At 54.6% G+C, this 22,855-nt stretch overlaps 9 protein-coding genes across 11 annotated transcripts; 5 read left to right on the top strand and 4 right to left on the bottom strand.

The window, feature by feature from the left end:
• Positions 1-3,190: 3,190 nt before the first annotated feature.
• IUM83_05841 (Uncharacterized protein family UPF0642) lies at positions 3,191-3,638 on the top strand (the record flags this gene model as incomplete). Its single annotated transcript, XM_067930001.1, has 2 exons — positions 3,191-3,323; positions 3,397-3,638. 2 exons carry the CDS (start codon positions 3,191-3,193, stop codon positions 3,636-3,638), a joined length of 375 nt encoding a protein of 124 aa, XP_067798147.1.
• Positions 3,639-3,798: 160 nt separating this feature from the next.
• Positions 3,799-4,446, bottom strand: IUM83_05840 (molybdenum cofactor synthesis protein 2 large subunit; the record flags this gene model as incomplete). Its single annotated transcript, XM_067930000.1, has 3 exons — positions 3,799-4,044; positions 4,112-4,195; positions 4,285-4,446. 3 exons carry the CDS (start codon positions 4,444-4,446, stop codon positions 3,799-3,801), a joined length of 492 nt encoding a protein of 163 aa, XP_067798148.1.
• A 109-nt stretch (positions 4,447-4,555) lies between these two features.
• Positions 4,556-5,178, bottom strand: IUM83_05839 (Molybdenum cofactor synthesis protein 2 large subunit; the record flags this gene model as incomplete). The annotated part of the gene is made up of 2 exons (XM_067929999.1): positions 4,556-4,929; positions 5,016-5,178. The coding sequence occupies 2 exons, from the start codon at positions 5,176-5,178 to the stop codon at positions 4,556-4,558; spliced, it is 537 nt and encodes a 178-aa protein (XP_067798328.1).
• Positions 5,179-5,363: 185 nt separating this feature from the next.
• Positions 5,364-7,648, top strand: IUM83_05838 (rna-binding protein; the record flags this gene model as incomplete). The annotated part of the gene is made up of 7 exons (XM_067929998.1): positions 5,364-5,718; positions 5,816-5,933; positions 6,017-6,524; positions 6,606-6,688; positions 6,765-6,879; positions 6,947-7,037; positions 7,116-7,648. The coding sequence occupies 7 exons, from the start codon at positions 5,364-5,366 to the stop codon at positions 7,646-7,648; spliced, it is 1,803 nt and encodes a 600-aa protein (XP_067798327.1).
• A 638-nt stretch (positions 7,649-8,286) lies between these two features.
• Positions 8,287-10,020, top strand: IUM83_05837 (uncharacterized protein; the record flags this gene model as incomplete). Of its 3 annotated transcripts, none has more annotated exons than XM_067929997.1 (6): positions 8,287-8,507; positions 8,576-8,797; positions 8,876-9,020; positions 9,112-9,183; positions 9,250-9,291; positions 9,373-10,020. In XM_067929997.1, 6 exons carry the CDS (start codon positions 8,287-8,289, stop codon positions 10,018-10,020), a joined length of 1,350 nt encoding a protein of 449 aa, XP_067798321.1. The 3 variants fall into 3 exon arrangements, with proteins under 3 accessions (XP_067798321.1, XP_067798322.1, XP_067798320.1); XM_067929996.1 differs by having other exon boundaries at positions 8,299-8,507; positions 9,112-9,179; positions 9,246-9,291; XM_067929995.1 differs by lacking the exons at positions 9,112-9,183; positions 9,250-9,291 and having other exon boundaries at positions 8,341-8,507.
• A 163-nt stretch (positions 10,021-10,183) lies between these two features.
• On the top strand, positions 10,184-11,843 carry IUM83_05836 (uncharacterized protein; the record flags this gene model as incomplete). The annotated part of the gene is made up of 3 exons (XM_067929994.1): positions 10,184-10,453; positions 10,504-11,280; positions 11,361-11,843. 3 exons carry the CDS (start codon positions 10,184-10,186, stop codon positions 11,841-11,843), a joined length of 1,530 nt encoding a protein of 509 aa, XP_067798319.1.
• Positions 11,844-12,189: 346 nt separating this feature from the next.
• IUM83_05835 (Pleckstrin homology-like domain) lies at positions 12,190-14,400 on the bottom strand (the record flags this gene model as incomplete). The annotated part of the gene is made up of 1 exon (XM_067929993.1): positions 12,190-14,400. The coding sequence occupies one exon, from the start codon at positions 14,398-14,400 to the stop codon at positions 12,190-12,192; it is 2,211 nt and encodes a 736-aa protein (XP_067798172.1).
• A 3,083-nt stretch (positions 14,401-17,483) lies between these two features.
• IUM83_05834 (uncharacterized protein) lies at positions 17,484-19,588 on the bottom strand (the record flags this gene model as incomplete). Its single annotated transcript, XM_067929992.1, has 6 exons — positions 17,484-17,804; positions 17,880-17,910; positions 17,996-18,726; positions 18,806-18,881; positions 18,997-19,139; positions 19,238-19,588. 6 exons carry the CDS (start codon positions 19,586-19,588, stop codon positions 17,484-17,486), a joined length of 1,653 nt encoding a protein of 550 aa, XP_067798318.1.
• Positions 19,589-20,896: 1,308 nt separating this feature from the next.
• IUM83_05833 (uncharacterized protein) lies at positions 20,897-22,125 on the top strand (the record flags this gene model as incomplete). Its single annotated transcript, XM_067929991.1, has 2 exons — positions 20,897-21,983; positions 22,118-22,125. The coding sequence occupies 2 exons, from the start codon at positions 20,897-20,899 to the stop codon at positions 22,123-22,125; spliced, it is 1,095 nt and encodes a 364-aa protein (XP_067798326.1).
• Between the last annotated feature and the right edge of the window lie 730 nt (positions 22,126-22,855).

Genomic DNA, 22,855 nt, shown 5'->3' with positions numbered 1-22,855 from the left:
CCTTGAGCTCGTCAAACGCCTGTCGACTACTGCCTCCCAAGTCAAGTGCAATTCCTGATGCTACTGGCTTCGTGCGTCTCGTTGCAGTCGCGAGAGCTTCATCCAGTTTTCTTGTAGTGGTTTTGCCACCCTGGCTAAGTCAATCACGCTCTCACGCATCCAATTCGCTGCGCATAAAAATTGCTGCAGCTCACCAGCGTTGGTCGGGTAGGGCAGCGTGGTGAGCGCCTTGATGCGTTCGGGGTCATGACTCACACCTCTACCCGAGATAATTTTCCCACACCACTTTACTTGAGGTTCGTACAGACTCGATTTGGTGACGCTCAACTTGAAGCCAAAGAAATCTAAGAGCTCAAACAGTCTTTCTAGCTTCACCAAATAGGTCTGCACGTCCTTAGCGTAGAGCATCAGATCGTCTATCCACACCAAGAGGTGCTTATGCAACAACTCCTGCGAACACTTCTCCACAGTGGCCTGAAAGAATAGTGCAGCGTCGCAGTAGCCCTGCGGTACACGTCTTGGTGTATAGATCTTACGATCGGTCATGTACGACAAGATTTCCTGACACGCTTCATCCAGCGCAATTTGCCAGTACCCTTCAATAAAGTCAAACAACCCGAAAAATTCACAGTCTTTAACCAGCTCCAAGTCAACCTGCGGATTTGGCATCACCCCCACAATGCCTTCAACTTGGATGTTGACCGGCTTGTAGTCTGCGGTCTGGCGGTAGCCATCAGCGCTAGGCTTCCTCACAGGTAAGGCTGGGCAAGCCCACCTACTGTTAGGATTTTCGTAGATCCACCCAAGCTCTTCAAGTTGTTGGTTGAACTCCTCCATGAAGCATCTGACCTCGGGAGGATACTTCCTTGCCTTGCACTTGTAGGGCTTCGCTCCTGTCTTCAGTCGGATTCGCATTGGTGGAACCCGTGCTGGAGGGTCCCTACCCAGCTTCGATCTGAACAGGTAAAAGCGCGTGAAGATTCTACGCAGTTCCTCCAGGTAGTCGGCAGGAAAACCTCGACCACTTGCTTTTTCCACCAGTGCATTTACCAACTCCAACAGTTCATCACTTACTTCTGCTCTTGGACTCACGTCCGGTTCATCAAATTCATCACTGTCCTCTTCATGACTCAGTTGAGCCAGCATCTCGAGCTCTCTGTCCACGTCGATGCCTAAAACAGCCAGCATCTCCTTTCCCAGGAGGAACTCCTCTAGGTCACCTGGCACTATCAAGCATTGCACCGGCGAACTAATAGAGACAGGACCTGCAGCCGTCCTCAGCGTGACGTGTACATTCACTGCTCGCCTCACTTCCACCTCTCCACCCACCGTAATGCACGGAGAGGCTTCTCCAATTCCACACACTCAATATCCGGACACACATCTTTCAACTGTCGAAACACACGCTCACTCATGCTGGTCTGCGTCGCTCCACTATCTGCACAAAGCGGGACAACCAAAACTTCCTCCAGTAATACTGTACCCCCTTCAGGCGGGAAGCACTCGCGAATCCTGCAAAGTCTAGCTCTGTTTCCGTTGCTGGTATCCGAATTGCAGCCGAGCTTTGTATTCGGCACGGCGTTTGTCTCTGATCGCCGCTTTATCAGCTTCGGTCGCTGTCGGACAGTTAATGTACTCATGTTCTCCTTCACAATGAAAGCACTTCTTAGGATGGGGCGGACGGGCGAATTTACGCTGGTCCCCGTTCTTCGGTGCAGCCCCAGCACTTCTCTTGACACCAGCGGCAACACCAACCGCCACCACAGGCTTTTGCCAAAAGCTTTACTGATCCACCTTTCGCGAAGGCTTTGCCGAGCTTGGCTTCCTTGGCCTTCACTTTCTTCACGGCTCGGGTCTCCTTTCCAGTTCCAACGCTAAGTTGCTCACAACTGAGTACAGCTTGCGCACAACAATCTTTGCTTCGCCGCTGCGGTACTCTAGTTCATTCTTCACCTTCTTCTTTAGTGGTCCTGGCAGGAACTTGACCAACACTTTACACTTGCGCTTAGTCCCATCTTCACCAAGGAAAAGGTCACTCACACCATTGCGCTTAATGATCTCGTTAGCGAGGTGAAAATAGGCCGTAACCCGAGCTTCCACATCAGAGATGGTTAGGTCGAGCTTCAATTCATCATTAAACAGGTCGTCCATGTCTGGTAGTTCCCTGTTTTGAAGCTGGCCGTGATCTCCGTGATCTTCGCCATGAGAAACGCATCGTTCACATGCTCCAGGTCCACATCCCAACGCGTCTCACACATTGTCTCGAGCAGGTTCGTGTCGAAGGAATCACGCACCGAACGCAAGACAGCCGTTACTTCTTCATTGGCCGCCTTGCACCTTGCCTCGATGACAGCGACGTACTCCTTTCGCAATTTCACCCACTCTAACAGCTCCTCCCGCGACACATCGGTGATCAGTGGCGGATTTACGATGGCAAAGATGGGCTGGGGCACGCGAGGCACGGTCGTCATCCTGGCCGAAGCCACCATACCCTGTTTCGGTTTGCTCGTCAGCATGACGAGCGTTCTGCGCTTCATTCACTTGGGTCGAAGCCATTGTTCTTGTTGTCGTGTTCAGTCGCAACCTTTGCAACTAAAGATATCTTTGTAGTGGGTTCCGGTCTTGAACACACGTGAGGGAAGCTGGCGCTTCCAGGTAAACCTTCTTCTATTGCTTCTCTCCTACGAAGTAGAATGTAAACTAACTGATCTTGCTACAATGTATCTCCTACAGCATTAGAAGGTTCCTCGTCCTCTAAACACCTATACCAGCTTGGCCTCACGTTCTGTGCGGCCCAGTGCTCGTGGACAAGGCTTGGTCCTATAGCCCGCCACTACACCACCACATACCTTGAGTCGAAGCGGTGACACTTCGTGAATCGGATAGTCTTCAGTACACAGGTTGCACTGCAGACGAACAACTGCAGGTACAGACGAACAACGCGCTGCAGGTGCAGCCAGTAGCACAGCAGCAACTGCAACTACAACTACAACTTCCATCTTCACTGCCGATTCTCACACGTCGCATACAGTCCTCTTTCATCCAATAGTCTACCTCTATTACCCCCAATATCGTCCAATCGGCTGCTGCGCCGGTTGATTGGCCAGTGGCAAAGCCGTTGAGCTCCATTCGGTCACCATCGAAGTTGCCCCGAGCGTCACCCCCGCCGTCTCCAGCCCCGACCGTCACGATGGCCAAGAGTCTGCGCTCCAAGATCAAGCGAAAGTTCCGCACGGAGCTGCGCAAGCGCATCGGCGTGCCGCACCAGGCGGTGCAGGAGGCCAAGATCCAGGAGAACCTCAAGAAGGCCATCTCCGCCCAGGGTGCGTTCCACCGCTGATATATCTCGTTCCAGGCTAGCTGCAATGCGCTGACAATTGATTTCATTGTGTTCAGGCACCGGCAAGTCCGTGGCAAGCCTCAAGAAGCTCATGGGCGCCGCGGTGCCCGTGGCCAGCAGCGAAATCACCGGCGTGGTGAAGGAGCAGACGCCCGCCGAGGCCGAGGCCGCCCTGCTGAACCAGGAGGCCGACGCCTCCATGGCCGACGCCAAGAAGGCCAAGAAGGACAAGAAGAAGACCAAGAAGCGGAAGTCCAAGTTCGTGCACTTCCACCAGCTGCGCAAGAAGGGCGTGTAAGCTGAAGAGACCTGTGGAAAGCCTGGAGACGAAGCGCGACCGAATGGCGGGCGATGACAGCACAGGTGTAGAAGCGAAGAGGCCGTGCTGGCGCTGGGCGCTGTTACTCTGTAATCTGCTATTATCCAGTTTATTTTAATGTGGTTGGTGTGTCTTTTAGTCAGTCGTCCCAGTCGGACGCTTCCGTCGCTGCCTGGAACTCGACCTGCTTGTCGTATTGATAGCCTTCCTGGTCAGGCCGGACGATGTTCTGCTCGAAGACCAGGTCCATCTTCTGCTTCACTTGCTTGAGTTGCGTCTCAGAAACGCGGTTGTAATCGGCCTGTGGTAAGGTTGGGGCTGGCGAAGGCACCACCTCAGAAGGTGTTCGTTGGTGGTCGACGAGCTTTCGTACCAAGCGGACAAGCTGCAAATGAAGCCATTCAGAAGAGATTTAGTCGTCTTTAACGCACTAAACGGTTTGTACGCGCTACCTGCGACGGCGGAACCTTGCTGTCCCCTACAACCTCTTTGTGCTGTTTGATGATATCGTGCACAAGCCCTTCAATACGATATTCCTGGTAGCAATGGCGCAATTGTCATGAAGATTCTTAGAAGCTGGAGATTACAATCACGCTGCTGCTGTGATAAGGTGAGAAACACTTACGCTGAACCTGCCTGAGCCTAACGACAGCTCCGCCTTCAAGTCAATTTCATGGTGGTAGAGCTGCCTTCCTGCATCACCGTGGTAGACGTACTCGACGATAATCCCTGGGGGTTCGTATCGCAGCGCTAGTCGCCGAGGCTCGATGCCGCGCACAGCTCCCATAGTGACGAGTCGCTCGCGAAGATGCCACCTCCAACCGCTAAAATTAGTGGGGCATTTACGCTTCCGAGGCAACACCATCGCTAGTGATGTGTCATAAGCTTGCAATGACTTATGTATCTTCGACAGGAACCATAACGCGTTTGCTTGCACAGCAAGACGAACGCGCAGCAGCTCCGTCCTCCCACTCGACGTTCTCCTTCCACATCCTCGCGTCCCCTTCGTACTGTTCGCTCTTCCAAATGGGGACCGTGGCCTTGAGCGTATCAATCGCGAACGCACAAGCTTCCAACGCTTCTCGTCGATGTGGCGAACTCACGGCCACAATGACGCTGGCCTCCGCCACCTCCACAACGCCCAGCCGATGGAACAGTGCGACCCCCACGACTTCCGGCCACTTCTCGCGGATCGTGCCGCAGATCTTGCGCAGCTCCGACACCGCCATCGGCGTGTAGCCCTCGTACTCCAGCCGCACCACCTTCTTCCCTGCCATAGCAGCCGCATCAACAGCATCAGCATTCTGACAGCAGAACCAATGGAGTCAATAACCATGCAATGCAACCAGCACCAACCTTGGAAGTTGTCGCGGGTGGTGCCCACGAACGTCGAGATGGCGCCTGCACTCGGGTGCGTCACCAGCCCCACCGCTCTCTGGTTGTCCAGCGGCGCATACCCGACCTCCACAAAGTCTCCGCGTCCAGGTTCCCCGCTCGAATGCGACGTCACCGTCTCCATAGTCGAGCAATGCAGAGCTCTTCGAGCAAAATGTAGCCATGAAAAAGTGTAGCCATGTAAAATGTAGCCATGTTCTCTGATAACCTTGTTCATTCTACATGTTCATTCGTCGAAAATCAACCTCACTTTTCAGCCAATCGCATCCTCTCAATCACGAGCAGCTCCACTAACGGCGGCACCGCATCATGGCCGAGCGCTGGCTGTACCTGGACGCCGCCACGGGGCAGCAGAAGGGCCCCGTGGGCGCTCCGATCCTCAAGCGCCTGCTGCGCAAGGGCATCGTGCAGCCGCAGCAGCTGGCGTGGACCCAGCGGCTCTCGGAGTGGACGGCGCTGGCCAGCGTCGAGCCCTTCGCCGCCTACTGCCGCGTCTGGGCGGCCGCGTGGTTCTACATGGCGGAGAACGCGTCGGACCCGGGTCAGCCGGCGGCTCGGACGGGCCCAGTGGCCACGCAGCAGCTCGTGGCGCTCTTCGTGGACGGAGAGGTGGACGGCATGACGCTCGTCTGGAGCCAGGAGCTGGACGACTGGAAGCCCATCGGTGCGCGCAATGCAATTGCAATTGCATTCTGCAATAGTTATTGTGCCAATTGTGTGGCTGTTTTGTGTGTGTATTTATTTGTTTGTTTTGTCTGCAGGTGAGGTGCCGTCGCTGAAGGAGTTTTTGCAAGAGGCCAACGACGACTTGGACCGCGAGGCGGAGCTGCAGGAGCAGAGCAGCGAGGTTCCGGCTGAGCATCAGGTTTTTGAGAAAGAGTACGAGGAGATTCGATGTTTGTTGAGAGGGAGTTGGAGAGAGGTGGCTGATTGAGTGGTTGTTGTGGCTGCGATGCTGCTAGGACTGCGGAGGCGTTGGTTGCGGAGGATGGCAAGCAATATGTGTTCGATGCCGAGTCGAAGACGTACGTGACACCGGAAGACAAAATTGAGGAGGAGCTGGCATTGCTTCAGGAGGCTGCTATGGCGGTGGATGAGGAGAAGAATGAAGGAGCGGATACGCCGGTTGGTAAAGAAAATAACACGAAGAATGACAACAACGGTGCCAGTGCTGGCAAGAACGAAGAACCGTCTGCAGCACCCACTGCAGCGGAAGCGGCGAGACCTGCCGGGCAGACAGAGGCAGACGCAGACGCTGCTAAGAAGCGAAAGAAGAAGAAGAAGAAAAAGAGTGAAAAGTGGAAGAAGAGCAAAGTGAACACGTGGGTCTACGTGAACGGGCTGCCGCTGGACATCACAGTGCAGGAAGTGCATGACCACTTTGCCAAGTGCGGTGTGATTCAGTCCGATATTGCAACCGGCGAACCTCGCATCAAGATGTACCACAATAAGGAAAGCGGCGGCTTAAACGTAAGTTCCAGTCATGACACGGTAGCTTCGATTCTCAGTTGGTGTGCTAATCTTTTGATCTGTGTGATTCCCCAACCACAGGGTGATTGTTCAGTGTGTTACATGAAGGAGGCTTCAGTCGAGTTAGCAGTCCAGCTTCTTGACAAGTCCCAGATCCGACCAGAGTAAGCCGTTGATGTGTTTATTTCCATTATTCATTATATGACCTGATGCGTGTTGGTGTTCTTCCGCATCATGTAGTTGGCCTATCGATGTATCGCCAGCCGAGTTTAAGCAAAAAGGAGGCGATTTTGTGAAGCGGAAGAAGCCAAAGATTGACACGCGTGCCAAGATTAAGATGTTTGAGAAGGAAAAGGTACGAGAAGTGTATACTGTTACAAGCACTTCATTTTGCGATTGAGCTAACTTGTCCAAATTGTCAGGCGTTGTCCTGGAATGAAGGCGAGGTCAGTGAACCTGCTGGTTTGCGTATTGTGGTTATCAAGCACATGTTTACCCCTGCGGAAATTGAAGGTAGGCCTTACATTCACGTCTGATATCTGCTGGTGATATAATATAAAGACAACTAAACAAATGCATCGCCTGTCACAGACGAAGAGTATGAGAAGGAATTGCAGGAAGACATCCACGACGAATGCTCAAAGATCGGAGAAGTTTCAAAAATCACCCTGTTCGCTAAGCACGTCGACGGCGTGGTTGTGATCAAGTTCGCTTCTAGTGGCAGTGCCGCCCGGTGCGTGGAGGTCATGAACGGGCGCTTTTTCGCCGGACGCAAACTCGAGTGCGGGTTTTGGGATGGCACGGATTACACTCATCGTGAAAGCAAGACGGAGGAGAAAGAGCGTGCTGAGAAGTTCCATGAGTGGCTGGAAGAAGGATCATCATCTTCTGAGAGCGAAACTGAGGAGGAAGAAAGAAAGATCGATCACAGCGCACCAGGAAGTAGCGTCGAAGAAGTCCACGCAAGCCGTGAGTTACCTCCCCTGGGTGAGGACAGTGACGATAGCGATGTGGAAAGCAATGGAGATGAAGATGCTAGCCCCGTGTTTTCTGGAAACGAGGTGCACGCTGGTCGAGTACTGCCCGATCTTGACGATCTTGATGGTGAAGACGGAGACAAGTAATATCCATTCCATGACCGCACTTTGATCTATACCCGTTGTCTCAACGGATCCGCGGCAGTTCGTAATGTGAGATTGTTCCCGTTGAAATCTCGCTCTCGTGTTCTGACCTTGAAGGGGAAAGCCTATCAAATGCGAAGCACCTTCGACAACAGCTATTTTCAATGCGATAGGCTCAATCCGTTTCCTCGGTAAGTTTGGATGCGATTGTATGCGTTGCTTTGAGCAGGTACCCTGATTACTGGACAAGTCTCCAATGTAAGTGACTAAGCGCCTTGCCCTTATCACTGAAGCTGCTGTCGTGTGAGCTTTTCTTGGCCGTATGTGCGCTTTTGCCGTGCTCTTTCTTTAGTTGGCAGCGATATAGCTAGCTGAAAATCTTGACAAGGTAAGCTTGCTATCTTTGATCTTTTTGTCGAGCTCTTTTGCACTCTTCTCGCCATTGCTGCTAATAGACTTCGTACGCAGAATCTTTTTGTAGCTCGTGAACTTGACCCCGCGGCAGGAACATCTTGGGTGGGAGCTGGCTTTTTCCTCGCTATAATTGTTGTTGCGGCCTGCTGCTCTCAGCAGGTGCTGCTAGTTCCTTCACGAGCGGAAGGCCCCAAGGTTCCAGCAGCAGCTTCATACATCTCGGCACCATGCCTGATATCATGGATGGATGGACTCAAAAGCCCTGGAGCGTGACGGAAGAAATGTGGAAGCGGAAGGCCAAGGGTCTGGAAGACCAATATCAGCGCCTGCTATCCGATCACCAGGACTTGCGTTTAGAAAAGGCCAAGATGATGGGTGAGTTACGCGTTCTCCAGCGCTACAAGGAGACGGCTGAAGACACCATCAGCCGCGAAGTCGCAAACCGAAAGTACGTGCAAGCTACTGAGATCGGAGCTATTTTGCATGATATGGTTGCTGACTAATGCTTGGTACCAGGGTTGAACACAAAGACAAAGTGTCGGCCACTACGAAGCTGGAACAGTATATTAAAAAGTACGAACGCGAATGTGAACGAGCTTTTGCGCTAGAAAGAGAGAACGCCTTCCTCATGGAGCAGGTCTCCAACATTAAAGGGGAAACCGAGAAGCGCTTGGACTTGCTCAAGGAATTAGAGGATTCACAAAAGCGCAACGCACGACAGAAGGAGAAACTTCGAGAGTGAGTTTGGAGGCGTATTATCGACTCGAGTGATTGTAATACTCACTTACCTATCCTGCTTGCAATTTATTTGTTTAGGATGGAGGTTGTAAGTATCGAGCACGAGAATACCATTCTCGAGCTGAAGGAAAAGAACCAGAAACTCAAGCGTAAACTCGCTGCCGCTGAGGAAGATGCTGCTGACAAAGCAGAGGAGGCCAAGAATTTTGCTGTCCGACTCGCGGTTCGTTCGCATCATTTTGTCAATTCCTCATTTTGTTAGTGTACAATGTAGTGACTAACGATCGACATTTATTCGGAATATGCTCGTTAAGGCTGTGGAATCTGCGTGGGAAGCAGCTCGCGGTCAGAACAAAACTGCTCTACACGAGCTGAAGAAGAAGTACGCTGCTTGGCTTACTGTGGTGTATATGCCATTACCCTAACAAGATGCCCTCTTCACATGTAGGGAGTCACTTTCAAAGGAACTCGAAAATGTGAAATCTGAAACCAAGGTGAGCAACGAATGCCTTTGCACTTTACGTTATCACAGGGAGTCAATAGGCGCAATTCTCATGTCTACTTTTCATTCACAGCAAGCGAGCTACCGCATCCACGCTTTGGACGTGGAAGTCGAGAATGCTCAAAGCAAGCTTCGGCAAAAGGACCGTGCAATTGACGAGCTTCGTGGGAAGAACGCACTGCTGAAGAAGGAAGTCGCGCGTCTCAGTGCTCGAATGGAGGATCTCTCTGCCAGTTTGGTTGCAACACGTGAAGTTATCGATGAGAAAGACTCCGAGATTGAGCGCAAGACTGAGCAGCTTCGCAACAAGAAGACGGAGGTCAAAACACTTGAGCGAATCGACGATTCATCCAAGGAGCGCATTGAAGACCTCGTGTGCCAGGTGAGCGAGCTGCAACAGCAACTGCTTGATACGCAGAAAGAGTATCTTCGCAAGGTGAAGAAGGACGAGCTCACGCGCGAGAAGCAGCGCGCACGCGACCGTGCCGAAATTTCTAAGGAGCTGGACACGATGCACAAGCCTCGCAGGTGCAAGAACTGCAACGAGACGTTCACGAACAAGTCCAACACATCTCTCTCGTGCTCGTTCCACCCGGGCCGCTTCGTGGCGCGCAAGTATCCTCTTGAAGGCTACCAGTGGAGTTGCTGCCAGAAGCGCGAGCTGTCGTCAAGGCCCTGCAAATTCGCTGGCCGACACATCGAGTCCAAGTTGTTGGATTAACCTCAACGAATGCGATGAAGGTGCACCATTAAAATACACGAATAAATTCATCGGTCGTTAGCATTAGGCAAGCTATTCGTTGCGTCTGTTCACAGTCACTCAGTTCCGTTTGCTGGCCTTGAACAGGTTGCGAGGACATTCTGCAGCGCAATCTTCGGGGAATATGCGTGTAAATGTCAAGGTGCACGGCTTGCAGTTTGTAGTGCCCTGTGGCGAAGGCTCCCAGACCTGTCGATGGCTCGGACTAGCGGTAGCTCAGCGATATGCTTTGGCAGCACCTCATGGACGCTGTCGTACTCGCGAAGACGCCCACATCAAGCAAGGATTTTTCCTTCCTGCTGCTATCATCAAGTCGAATGGTCAAGTACTACGTCCCGAAAAGCGAATTGCTGAGGCTTGCAAGGACAACGAGACGTTGACGGTCCAGCTACAGGTAAGAAGCTGTCTTCATGGTTGCATAATGATTTTACTAACATCCCTCAGCAAGAAGTGCCTGTAAACGAGATCGGCACGCCTCAATTCACAGCATGGACGGCGAGTGCTTTCTTTCCATCGCAGAAGCGTGCTGATATCCCCGATCATGCTTCTGATGCTAAGGCCGACTCGAAGTCGACTGCAATCTCTAGCACTTGGGCAAAACAGTCACAACAACAGCAAGCAGCCACCGCTGAAGACCAAGTTGATGCTGAGGCCAAGGGAGACTCTTCCGCAGAGGAGCTGAAGCAATACGCTCACGCGGAAATGCTGCAACAAGTCAACTCGGGGCAGTTCTTGACCGACATGGAAGTGGAAGCTGCATTCCTGTACGACTGGGGTCGCATACGTGCTGAGGATATTGAAAAGGATCCTCGCGAGCGTGATCTCCTCCAGGAGCTGCTGCTGTCACAGTTCTCGGAGCTGAACGCTGGATACATGCACTACGCTACCGGAAGCAGCGAGCTCACCTACGGCATGAACGGTGCAGAGCTTTCGCACTTCTTGCACGAATGCGAGCTTGTCAAGTTTCATGACGCCAACGACTGGAAAGTGGTGGAGAAGGCGATCTCGCAGAGTTTGCGCCACGACGGACTTGTTGCAATGAGTGACAAGGGCACGCTGTCCCGCGCCGGCTATTTGCACGCCGTACTGCGAGTGGTGCAGGCTATTTCGTCCTCAAAAGCTCCGTTCTGTGAGACTTTGGACAGCGTGCTCAAGGCTCAGATCCTACCTACCATCACGAGACTTACGAGCGGGCCCTTCCGAGACCACTCGCATCACAATGTACGTTGCTTCGTTATCTTACAGTTATTCGTCCTCGTAGTTCGGAATGCATTCATGCTAACGTCATGCAACACAATCAGAAAATGGTGGCGATTTTCCAGGAAGTCAAACCGAAGCTCCTCAAGCTGTACGCAAAGTACGCACAGGGCCATGCACCGAAGCCATTTATCCGAAAGAAGAGCGACAACTCGGAGGCCGAAGATGGATCAACCACAGCACCGTCGACATGTCCACCTGTGTCGTCCACATGGCCACTACTGCTCTCTGCTGCGGGGTTGAAGAGCATGTTGTACGACTGCGGCATGTTCTGCTCCGGCACACCGGAGGAGCAGGAAGCGATGTTCGACCGCGCGGTGGACCAGAGCTTCTCCGGCATGCGCGAAGTGGAGCGCGTCGAGGACAGGATGCTCGTCTTCAGCGAGTTCCTCGAGGTCACCGCTCGCGTTGCCTTGGCCGCGCTGGAAAACGAGAACGAGCTGCCTCCGCGAGACGCGATCAAGCTCGCGCTGGAGGCGGTGCGGAGCCTGCCGCTCAAACAGGAAGCACCCAAAGCGCGCAAGTAGGTAAGGCTGGCTGCAATCACGTGTTTGTCTATTGAACCAGGACCCAAGCCTCGCTGCAATCAAGCTGTTCGTGTAAACTGCTGCATAAGTCGGGTCTGGCCTACATGTACCGCACGAATAACATGCAGTGTATCCATCAACTTCAAGGTCCCTCGGTATCAGGTCGCCCAAAGCCAGGATGGGGAGCAGACAGCAGCGCCAACACCAGATCAACTTTGAAACAACTAAATATTTTCCCTTCCTGCATCACTATGACCCGCGAAAACAAAGCTCTTCAGCCGGACCTTGACTCCGTGCGATCCTAATACCCTACGACTGACGCTACAGCTACTATTTTGTACAAAACTCACTGCCTGAACGAGAAATTCAGGCACTCGTACCAGCATCTGGAGTCGGCAAGCGAGTCACAGTTCACCTTCAGCTTGTTCCCATTGGCAAGCGTGAATACCATGCCGCACTCCAGGTCCCGCGTCGAGCCCACGTCCACAACCGTGCCGAGACGCTCGAGCTGATTGTCAACATCGTTGGCAACTCCCAGCGTGGAACCGTCCATCACGTAAAATCGACGCAGGCGAGAGCCCTTGCTCACCTCCGTCAGCCACCCGCCAAACACGGGCCTTAGTTTCTTGCGGCGCCGGCTGTTCAGGTACTTCTTGAGGTTGAACGTTTCGGCATGCCGGCACGCGCTGCTGATGACGGATCGCCACCGCTTCGCCGTCTCGTATGACTCTGCATGAATTTTCCAGACGCGCCCGCTCATCAGCCGAATCAGCAGTCCGTTCGCATGACCCTCCCACTCCTCCACTGTGTGTGCCTTATCGCAAAGCACGGTCTCCGAGTTGGTGTCCTTTGCATATGCCAACTCCACGCCATGGAGTGTGAAGTACAGCCGCTTCCACCCCTTAAATAGTCCAGCCTGCTTATAGAGCCACCCTGCGTGGTTCGACAGTGCTGTTTGAACGTAGCAGCTCTTGACCGAGGTCTTGGGCTGCGCCGTCTTGCCGTTCGCACTGGCAGCGGCCGTAATTGCGCCGTACCATAGCATTTGCTCATCGTAAGAATCTGCATAGCACACCATTGACGCGTCCGTGCTGAGCTGAATCGCAAGTCCATTCGCGTGGCAGTCCGCAAAAGACACAGCCTTGATGTATCCTGAATACTTGCGGTCAGCCGCGCCGTGCTCATGATCGCGGCACTCGATGTAGCCATCGATGCGCACAACGAAGAAACACCGCTTCCACGCTTTGTTCTTCTCCTGCTTGAACAGATAGCCTTCGTGCTGCTCCGAGGCCGTCAGCGTGTACGACGTCTTGGACTGCGTATTAATGGTTTGGTTGCGCTCGACGGTCTTTTCCATGAATTCCAGCCATTGATCGTAATCATTCTCGCCAGGGCAGCGAATCTGAAGCGTCCCGCCATCGCCAAACTCGAGGGAAAGACCATATCGCAGATCCTCCATTCGCTTCACGGCGCTCAGCAGGCCAAATCCCTTGGGCGACTGGCCGACACCTTTACTGTACTTAAACTCCGTGCCGGACAGCACCGCGTAGTACCGCTTCCACGTCTTGAACGCGCCGTGCCGAATAAACACCCATCCTGCGTGTGGGACGAACGCCGCATTCGAGGCGCGGCGGTTGTCGAAGCAGGATGGACGCGGGTCGTCGTTGCTGCTGCTGTTGTTGTTGTTATTGCTGGGCGCCGTCGTGAACGAGTCCGGCGGAGACTTCCCCCGTCGAGAAGACGACAGATACGGGTCGCTCACGCGCGGCTCCTTCTCCGACGCCAAGTTGCTGTATCCCCGGTTCCGGTGGCCCGCCTGCTTGAGTCCAGAGCCCTGTTCTCCCGCCAGATACGCCACGTAGTTCCCTGTGCTGATGGGGAGCCCCATCACGGCGTCGTCGTCGCCCACGTCGCCCTCCACAGGTACAGCCACGGCCTGAGTCTGCTGCGGTTCCTCCGCCTCCTTCACGCGGGGCGGGATGGGCATCTGGGGCATCGTGGCGACCGTCGCGCGTCTGTTCAGCAGGTTGAAGGTGCCTGGGTCCGAGCGAATGGGGCGGCTGCCGCTCACGATGGCCTCGTAGTTGCGCGTGTCCACGGGGAGCCCCACGACCGTGCGGTCCTGCACCTCCTCCTCCTCCTCTTCCTCCTCTTCCCCCTCCTCCTCCACCTGCTCTGCGCCCACCGTCTGCGCCAGCTTCTCGTCCCTCAGAGCGGCGTCGCTCTCCAGCTGGTTGTCCACGTGCTGCTGGTACACTGTACCCATGGCGAGCGTCTGCCGCCGGTACGCGGGGGACGCGCCGCCGCTCGAGACGGACGAGGCGCCCGAGCCCGCGCGTCTCCTGCGCGCCAGGCTGTCCAGCAGCGCCTGGTAGTTGCGCGTGTTCACGGCCAGCCCGAGCGGCGCCGCGTCGTCGTCGTCGTCCAGGAGCGCCTCGGCCTGCTCCACGGCGTGCGGGGACCCGTCGCGGCGCGCCAGCAGCTCGTCCAGCGCCGCCTTGCCGCCGTGGTACGGGCTGGCGTCGGGTCGTATGGGCGCCACGCGCTGGGTGACCATCGACTTGGCGGTTGTATGGGGTCGAGAGTGATGGTCTGCTGCTTGCGTGTCTAATTCGAGAAGTGCAGGGTCCGATTTAGCCGGCGCGATCGCCAATCACCGCTAACTAACGCTTCCTCGCCCGAGCCCGCGTTTCCAGGAATGAACGCTGTGTTGGACAGAGGGCGACCGCCATTTTCTCAGCGAAACCTGCGGGGATTAATCCCGCCGCGGCCCGGCTCTGGCCGCGTGCGCGGAGAGACCCGAGCGCCACCTGTGAAACGCAGTGCTTCGAGATTTAGCCTAAAAACAGGCGCACAATTCGCGAGTGGCAAAAAAAAAGTCGGCGTATTCAGCGAGGGTGGTGCTGAAGCCTTCAAGTGAAGAGGAAGGTGGAGCAGCCTTTTGCTGCCTTTTTGTTGCCTTTTTTGCTGTCTTTTGCTGCCTTTCGAGGCGGTTCGAGGTGAGCTTGGGTACAGCGAGCCAGCGGATATCGAGCTGAGATTCCAGACAGTAAATTGCCCTCGGCTCTGCCGGGCGGGCGATGGGTACATTTGGTCCCTCGGCTCGCCGCAGGATTCTGTTGAGGGTGCGCCATTGCTGATGGCGTTCCGCGGGTTTTTGGCGCGACGAGTCCTTATTGCATCGACACCTCAGCTCTACAGTGTCGAGGCGCTCCTATATGCTACCCTTGGCTGCAGTGCTTTTATAAGGAAGGTGTCAGTGCTGTTGACGCCAGGAGATGCGGCGCGCCCGGTCTCAGCCATGCAATTCGCTCGCATATCAGAGCGTTCGCATCGGAGACCGAGCACATGTCGGCGCGAAAGATGACAAGGTGTCCGTGCGGATCTGAGCGGACGCACTGCGTGGCAGGCAGGCCTCGTGACACTACTGGCCCAAAGCAGCTGCATGGAGTCGCGGGTGGGCGGCAACCACATGTGCGTGTGCTAATACACTCTGTAGCCACCTCAGGCTGGCATCGGGGCAACAGCATGTTCGTCTCAGACTTCAGTTTTCACTCCTCCACTGCTGGTCAGGACGACCACACAACCGGCGCAATGTGGACAAGCAACGTTGAAGTGCTTTCGGGGTGCTAATCGCGGTTCATTCTCAAAAATCCTGAGCACGAACACATCCGTGTCGTTGTTCCTGCTGCTGGCACCTCACTATCACGCGCAAATTTTGCCGCTCTTCCGACCTCGACAGCTCGCTCACTGGTTCGCAGCGCTTCTTGGTCGGCAGGCGTGCTCGGAATGGACGCCATGCTGCGGGCCTACTTCTTACCTCCCTTCTTCGTCGGCGCTCGACGGTGGCCGCCGCGCTGCGGTGCTGCAGCCTTCCCCGACGTTTTGCTCTCGGTTGCTCGAACATGAGCTCCGCAAAGCCCGCGCAGGTACGCCGTCTTCTTGCAGCCCTTTTCGCGACAATAGTATTTGCCTCCGTGTTTGCAGCAGCGCCCTCGCACGCGCGCCTTGGTCGTGCACCCGTCCTCCAGGCATTGCTTTCCAGCGTGATGCCAACAGAAACCCCGAGCGCTTTTCTTTCCTGCCACATTCGCACATCCATCCTCCTTACACCGCTGGCGCTTTTCGTGCTTCTGGCAGAACTCGTCGGACAGCACAGGCAGCTTGCATCCTCTGACCTTGCATACAACTACTTCGGTCTTGGTAGGACGTGAGCGGGCCACCCTCACCGCCGGCGACTTGTTTGTATTAGCCTTAGCACTCGTTTTGACCTCCACGACGCCTAGTGTATCGATTTCAACTTTTTCCCTCTTCACGCTTACAACGCAGTCCTCGGTTTCCCGAGCACGCTTGCGCCCAGCGTTGCGGAATAGATTAGGTAAATCTGACGAATTCCAGGCATCGCCCTTGCAGGACTTGGAGCGCTTCTTCGTTGTCTGCAAATTTGGCCGCTTCTTCATGGTCACTTGTACTGCAGACGCGTTCGTCTTGACAGCATCGACGTTGGATATCGAGGGTTCCGATTTTGAGTTGCTATCGCCCTCAGAAACCTTGGGGTCGCGCTTAGCCGCTTCCAGTTCGGTGTTCTTGCTTATCGAATTCTGGTGAGTCTGACACAATTCTTGTGCGTACGCGTAGTTCTTGCAATCTTGCACCCGGCACTTGTCTCGACCTCCATGGGGCGGACACAATCCTCGCTGGTACGCTGCCATGTAGCACCCTTCCACCTTGCATTTCATCTGCCCGTTGCAGAGCATTGGGATCCCGTTGGTGCACGCTGCCCTTACAGCCTTTGAGTGTATCGCGGGCCTTCTTTCTTCGACCTTCGGTTCCTGTTTGGTGTCATGACAGTCCTTATCGCCAGAGATTGGTTGGGTAGCCGCGTTTTTCAGTCCCCCGACAACTTCAGATCTTCTTTCAGTTTTTGGTGGTAATGGCGAAGTGTCATGCTTACCACGTCGGGGCTTGCCGGTGATAGAAGTCTCGTTATTTAGGTCCAATACACGCCGCTGTATCTTCGGCAAACTTATCACTGTAGTTGGCGACGCACTCTTTACTTCAGAGTATTCTCTCTTCACGTTAGGCTTATCAGTTATGCCAGCGCGTGAAGACGAATCCAGCTTCTTGTTTTGTTGTTGTCCGCCATTTGGAGGACGGCCAGCTACGTTGTTGTTCTGGTGGTGAGTGGCAGGTTTCTCTTTTGAGCGTTTCAAGAAATCTTTGGTCAACTTGGTGTTGATGCGTGTTCGGCAACGTCGAGATTCTGCTTGCTTCGCGCCACTGCTTCCTGTTTTTGTGAATTTACTCGACTTCATTTTGCAGCGTTTAACTGGCTCGTGTAGATTTTTCATTCTGAGCTTTCTCTTCGGTGCCAGTTTCCACCTACCATTCTCACCCTTCACAAGCCATTGCCCGACCATGATCGTGAACGCACTTTCAATTTCATTATTAGCGTCACCACCATTTTCAAGACACTTCTCTTGCGTTCTCTCCTTCATCCCTGTTTCTCACTGTCAACTACCGGATGGCTGACACTTATGTGCGACGAGGCGTTAACGGTGGCACCTCGTTGGCATCTTCACGTATTTTGCACTAACGCTGAGATCGTATTAGTCACTGGAACCTTGGGACATCTGCATTCTACTCGACGGCGACACTAGTCTGAGAATTGTTGAGTTTTTGATTCTGCTGCTGCTGTTGCTGACGAAGCTGCTGTTCCTGCTGGGTCAGCGACAAAATGCGCAAACGCTGCAGCTCCTCTTCCAGCATGAAGCTCTGCTTGCGCTCATCAATGTAACGTGATTCGAGCTGTCCGCAACGGTGACGCAGTTCATCGTTCTCTTCTGACAAACACTCTATTTCCAAAGTGCGGTGGCGAGATTCTCGCTCCGCCGCATTCAGCAACGAATGCAGGGACTCGTTGGAGCGTGTTAGGGTGTCCACCTGCATATATAACTCGCGCTATATCGACAAGAGACACACAATAGCAGTTAGTGCATAATGCTGTACTGCAAAGCATGCAAACAAATTGCGTACCAATTCATCTTCTCGAGTCTCGCTGTTGTTGCTGTACTCAGAGGAAGAACGGTAACGAGTGTCAACAGAAGGCACGCTGCACCATCAAAGGAAAGACAGCATGCCCAGGAACGTACAGGCCTGCTCGTTGGCGCTTGAGCTCGTTGATCTGCGATGGGATCGTCATGAGTTGTTGCTGCTGCTCCTGAAGCACGCTGATAATCTGCTTCAGATCGTGCTGTTGTCGGATAAGTGATGCAATGGTCTGCTGCTGCTGCAGAAATTGAGCGGCCGAAATGGTGACCGAGCTTTGCGGTAGGTTGACCGTGGTATTGTTTGTCTCTGCAACTTGCATAAGCTGTGTAGGTGGGGTGACGGGCCTTACAGCACTTGGAGCGACTGTGACAGTGCTTGGAGCGATAGTGACTGCAGTAGTTTTACTGTCGGGAATCGCTACACTTCCAATCGGGAGGGGGGTGTTCGTGCTTGCGGTTACCGTGGTGACAGCAGAAGCTGACATTCCGGTTGTTAGAGCACCATTGGCCAGCACATCCGTGTTTTCCACGATCGGTAGTGCCTGGAGTTTAGCATACGCGGCCGCTTCTTGCTGCTGCTGTTGGTTCCCGCTGGGGTCCACCATATCGACTGATTCGATAAATTCGCGATTCGGACTCGCGCTTCGTCGTCGTGACCGTCTTACAGACGAAGTTTGACGAAGGCGAGGCATAGATCGAGTGGCACGCTTCGGTTTGGGGCGGCGCTCCATGCTATCGAAACTGCGGCTGAGCTGGGCTCCCAGCTGCGGTGGAGCACTTTCAACCGAGCTTCCTCCGATTGACGTCGTGGTTACAAAGCGATGGTCGTACAACTAAAAAGCACCAGCCATACAAACACGAGGCGTTAGCACTGATCTCCTTTCAGCACTCTGCAGCAACTTCACATCTTACGTCGTCCGAGTTCTTTCTCGACGTGGGGGAGTCGGAGGCGAGTTCAATAATGGTGAAGCGGCCTCGGCGCTTGACCCTTTTAAATTTTTCAGGCCGCAAACAAAGCCACACGGACGCAGTGAGCCAAAAATCTGCTTGGAGCGTTCCGCGCGCTGACGCGAAGCGACCACACAAGACACACATAAACGCACCGGCGAGCGCGCTGCGCGCTCTTCTTCGGCGACGAGTACTTCCTCGACGGCGAGCCGGGCGCCGCACTCCCGGTAATGACAGCACTCGCTGCCCTGGGCGTCGACACCTCGCTGATCGTGTCCACCACCGAAGAAGGTTCCGTCTGCACTTATTCCATGTCAGTCTCCCACACCCACCCACCCACACTCCTCCTTCGGCTCGCCATACAACGGCCACTTTCAACAGTACACTACTACGCACTTCGGGCACAATCGTGAGCGCCGGCGCTTCTATCGGCGCAGGAGGCACCGACACGGCCTCGGGCGGCTGCGTGTGGGTCTCTGGCGGCTCCTCCGTCTTCAGCGGCGGGGGGAGCACGGTCCCCATCGAGGAGGGCTTCTCCAGCTCATGGGGCTGCGGCGCCGACTGCGGCTGCGGCTGGATCGTGGCCGCTGCGCTGCAGCTGTCGTCCGTCGCGGAGAAGTCCGCGACCGACACCTCGTCGTCCTGGAAGGTGGGCGACGACAGGCGCGGCGAGTAGGGCGAGCCCGGGATGATCTCGGTGATGGTAAAGCGGCCCTTTTGCTCCACCCGCTTGCGCCGCGACTCCATCGCTGCTGGTCGGTGCCTCGGAGGCTTCGCGTGGGCCAACGCCGCCGCCTTCGCTGCAAAATCCCAACTGCTCGGGGTCCGAGGTGACGCGAGACGGCGTAGAAACCGGGCGGCGCGATCGGATAGGTACACTGTACCGTTCAGGTGACCTACATCGGAGATTTTGATCACTTCCAACACCTGATTTCGCGTGTGCTTGGTGAAAGTGACCATTGTGGGCCACGAAGCTATGACTTTAAGTATAGCATTGCGTGTCGATAGACAGTGAAAGACACTACGCCCCTACTGTCCTATACAGTAGCAGAGGAGGGCTGTACTATGTGAGCATGGCTTTAAATGCTCGTAGGTACTTTCAGGATGGAGGCCTAAACTTTTGATCGCTGTCGGCTCCACTGACGGTTCTTACGTTCCTTCCTCACGATATGAAGCCACCCATGGAACTGTTATAAGAGCATATCTTCTGGTACCAGTGGATTGTATTTAACGCTAGAAAAAGCGGCAACTGTAACATTGCAAAGGTACATCTGCATCTGCCTTGATACCACTTCTTGGTAGCTTCATGCAGCTCGTAGCCGTGCGTCTCGTAACGCGATGCAATCAAGTGTAAGGTTAAATCCTGGTCAAACTCGGTAGGTGCGAGGGCGGCAAAGTGTGGCCGCTGGTTCCGATTGTAAATCCAGATTCGATCACGCCTAGTGTCGACAACAATACCTTATCGACACCCAGCCTGGATAAACTTGGCGGGCTTCGCTTGTAAACCCTCGATGTTGTCCGTCCCCCACATTAACTCCATTACGACAACCGGCACACAGGGGTTGTACGCCTTGTTTTCGTCTACATCAATTAAACGAGTCCACGTACGCGTGCCAATGTACGGCATGTTCTGAATTAACTGCTGGTAGCAACCACGCTCACGCCGAAATGACTGCTGCTGGAATTGATAACCCGAGCGATCGTACCCGACTTTACCCCCAGCAGAGTAGTGCGTGGTGTTTTTCCACTGCTCGGCTTGGGCAATTGTGTTTCCACTCTCTCATCACAACCTTGACTCGTTGCAACCTCTTCCACAGCTAGAAAGGGTTACTCATACCCGAGAACGCAGCGCTCCTCTACCACGTTGTTTAGATCGAGAGGGGGGGGGGCTGTACTTCCCTTGGAATGCCGAAACGCGAGTCAGTACAGTACAATTGGTTATCTGTGTCTGAAAGACTGCAACTTGTCATGTACCAATGAATCGGTACATTGTACCGTGATGGTACAGATATTGGTCTCCACTGCCAAACTTCCACTATCGCCTGCGCCACAATAATGTCTGTCGATCAGTCTTCGGGCGCTGCTGATGCAGCCGCGACGACCGTGGTGGCGGTGGAGGGGACGCCGGCGCCGGCTGCCCCCTCTGCTTCCGGGTCGCAGCGCAAGTTCGGGCCAAAGTGGGAGACCAAGTACGCGGTGGCCGTCACGGAGCGCGACGCGCTGACGCAGCTGCCCACGAAGGCCGTGTGCCGCTTGTGCCAGGCCTTCGAGCGGGAGGAGACCGTAGGCGCCAAGCGCAAGAAGACCAGCCGCGTCCGCACGTTCACGATGCCGTGGCGGCCCGACAACATGAAGCGCCACATGGAGCAGCAACACCCGCAGCGCTGGGAGGAATACCAGAAACTCGGCGACGGCGAGAAACGTGCCTACTTCTCCAACGGCCGCGCTGCCCGAGAAGATATGGTGATGCCAGCGACAAGTGGGGACGTGTCTGTGGCTCCGATAGTCAGCGAGCCCACCCCGAGCGTCGAGGCACACGCGGTGGCCGCTCAGTTCCGCACGTATCTCATTGATAGGGACATCGTGGAGGAACTCATCGCCGGCGTCCTGTTCCAGACGACAAACAACGAGTATCGCAATGCGTGGAACGTGCCGGTGACGTTCACGCTGCTGGAGGGTGCGGGTCCGGGTGCTGGAGACGTCGACATGAATGAGTCGCGCTATGTGGCGCGTGTGGACTCACTCTTGAGGTTTAACATGAGCTTGAAATATGTGGCCATGGGCATCTCGTTCAGCCAAGTGGTGCCGCTTTTTCAAACGACGGCGGAGGAAACGGGGATGGATACGAGTCTTAGTGGGTCGACTTTCACAGAGCAGCAGTTGGCGTGCTTGTGTCGTGTGGCATGTGCGGTGAACTTGCAGACACTGAAGGATGCGCTACGTGAGGTGTGGGCGTTTGCGATCGCGATCGAAAAGGGAAACAACGCGGTCTCGCCGTATATGGATGTTCGCGTGCGGTTTGAACGCAATGGCAAGCTGCATGATTTTCACATGGTCTCTGTCCCTGTTCGAGATGACTCACCTCAGATCATCGAGCATCAGAGCGACGCGATGGTCAAGTGCTTGGATGTGGTGGCGCCAGGTTGGAAGACGCAACTGCTTGGGGTCTCTACCAGTGATCCATTAGCTACAATGCCTTCGAGTGCACGAGTTCTGGTAGGTCGCTTGTCCCGTGAGTGCGTGGGCCCGCTGTACTTTGAATGGGGTGTCGTTCAGCAGCTTGAACAAATAATCCAAGAAACGTTCGACGGTCTGTGTAATGAACGGTTCATGGCTGCTTTGACGGTCTTGACCGGACACTTTCGTCGCCAGCGTGCCCTTATCCGCGAGATGAACGGAGAAATATGCCCCAAATTTGAGGAGGGTCAGTGGCGATCGATAGCAAAGGTGTTGAAATGGCTTACGGAGAATCGTGCGCGTTTAACCAAGTTTGTCCAGGATGCTCAGCTGTCAGGGGCTCCCGGTAAAGAGTGGTGGGTCACAGTCCTGGCTGTGAGCAGCGTTGTGGACCGTGTGCATGCGGCTTTGTATTCTTTATGCGGACCGGCTACTGCATCGGGTTTTGCTCGGCGTGAGTATCTGAGTAAGCTTGTGACTGATATCGCCATGATGACGGGTGCATTAGGACCAGTTTCGGCTTCGCAGCGTCATGCCACGGCTCAAAACGACTTTGTGGTTGGGGACTTTTCGCTGAGTCGAGAAGCGACGCTCATATTTCTAAAGGAGCAAGGCAGCTTCGCGATCGACGCGGTGGATGAATTGGAGGAAAGCTTTCCCACTTGCTGCCAAGCTGCCGTGGAGTCTACTGCCGCCTTCGTGCTTTCCGTAATTGGTAGAACACACCAAATAATGTGTCATAGCGGTGAGAACGGGACTCTCACAGCAAACTCCAGCGGCAGCACGCCCCCATTTCTCCCCGCAACTTTGTGTAAATCGCGAAACCAAGACTTTGTG

The sequence above is a fragment of the Phytophthora cinnamomi genome (genome assembly GCF_018691715.1).
Source record: "Phytophthora cinnamomi strain GKB4 chromosome Unknown Contig10, whole genome shotgun sequence".
Taxonomy (NCBI): domain Eukaryota; phylum Oomycota; class Peronosporomycetes; order Peronosporales; family Peronosporaceae; genus Phytophthora; species Phytophthora cinnamomi.
Note: the sequence above shows the minus strand (reverse complement) of the source record. Positions and strands in the feature narration are given on the sequence as shown.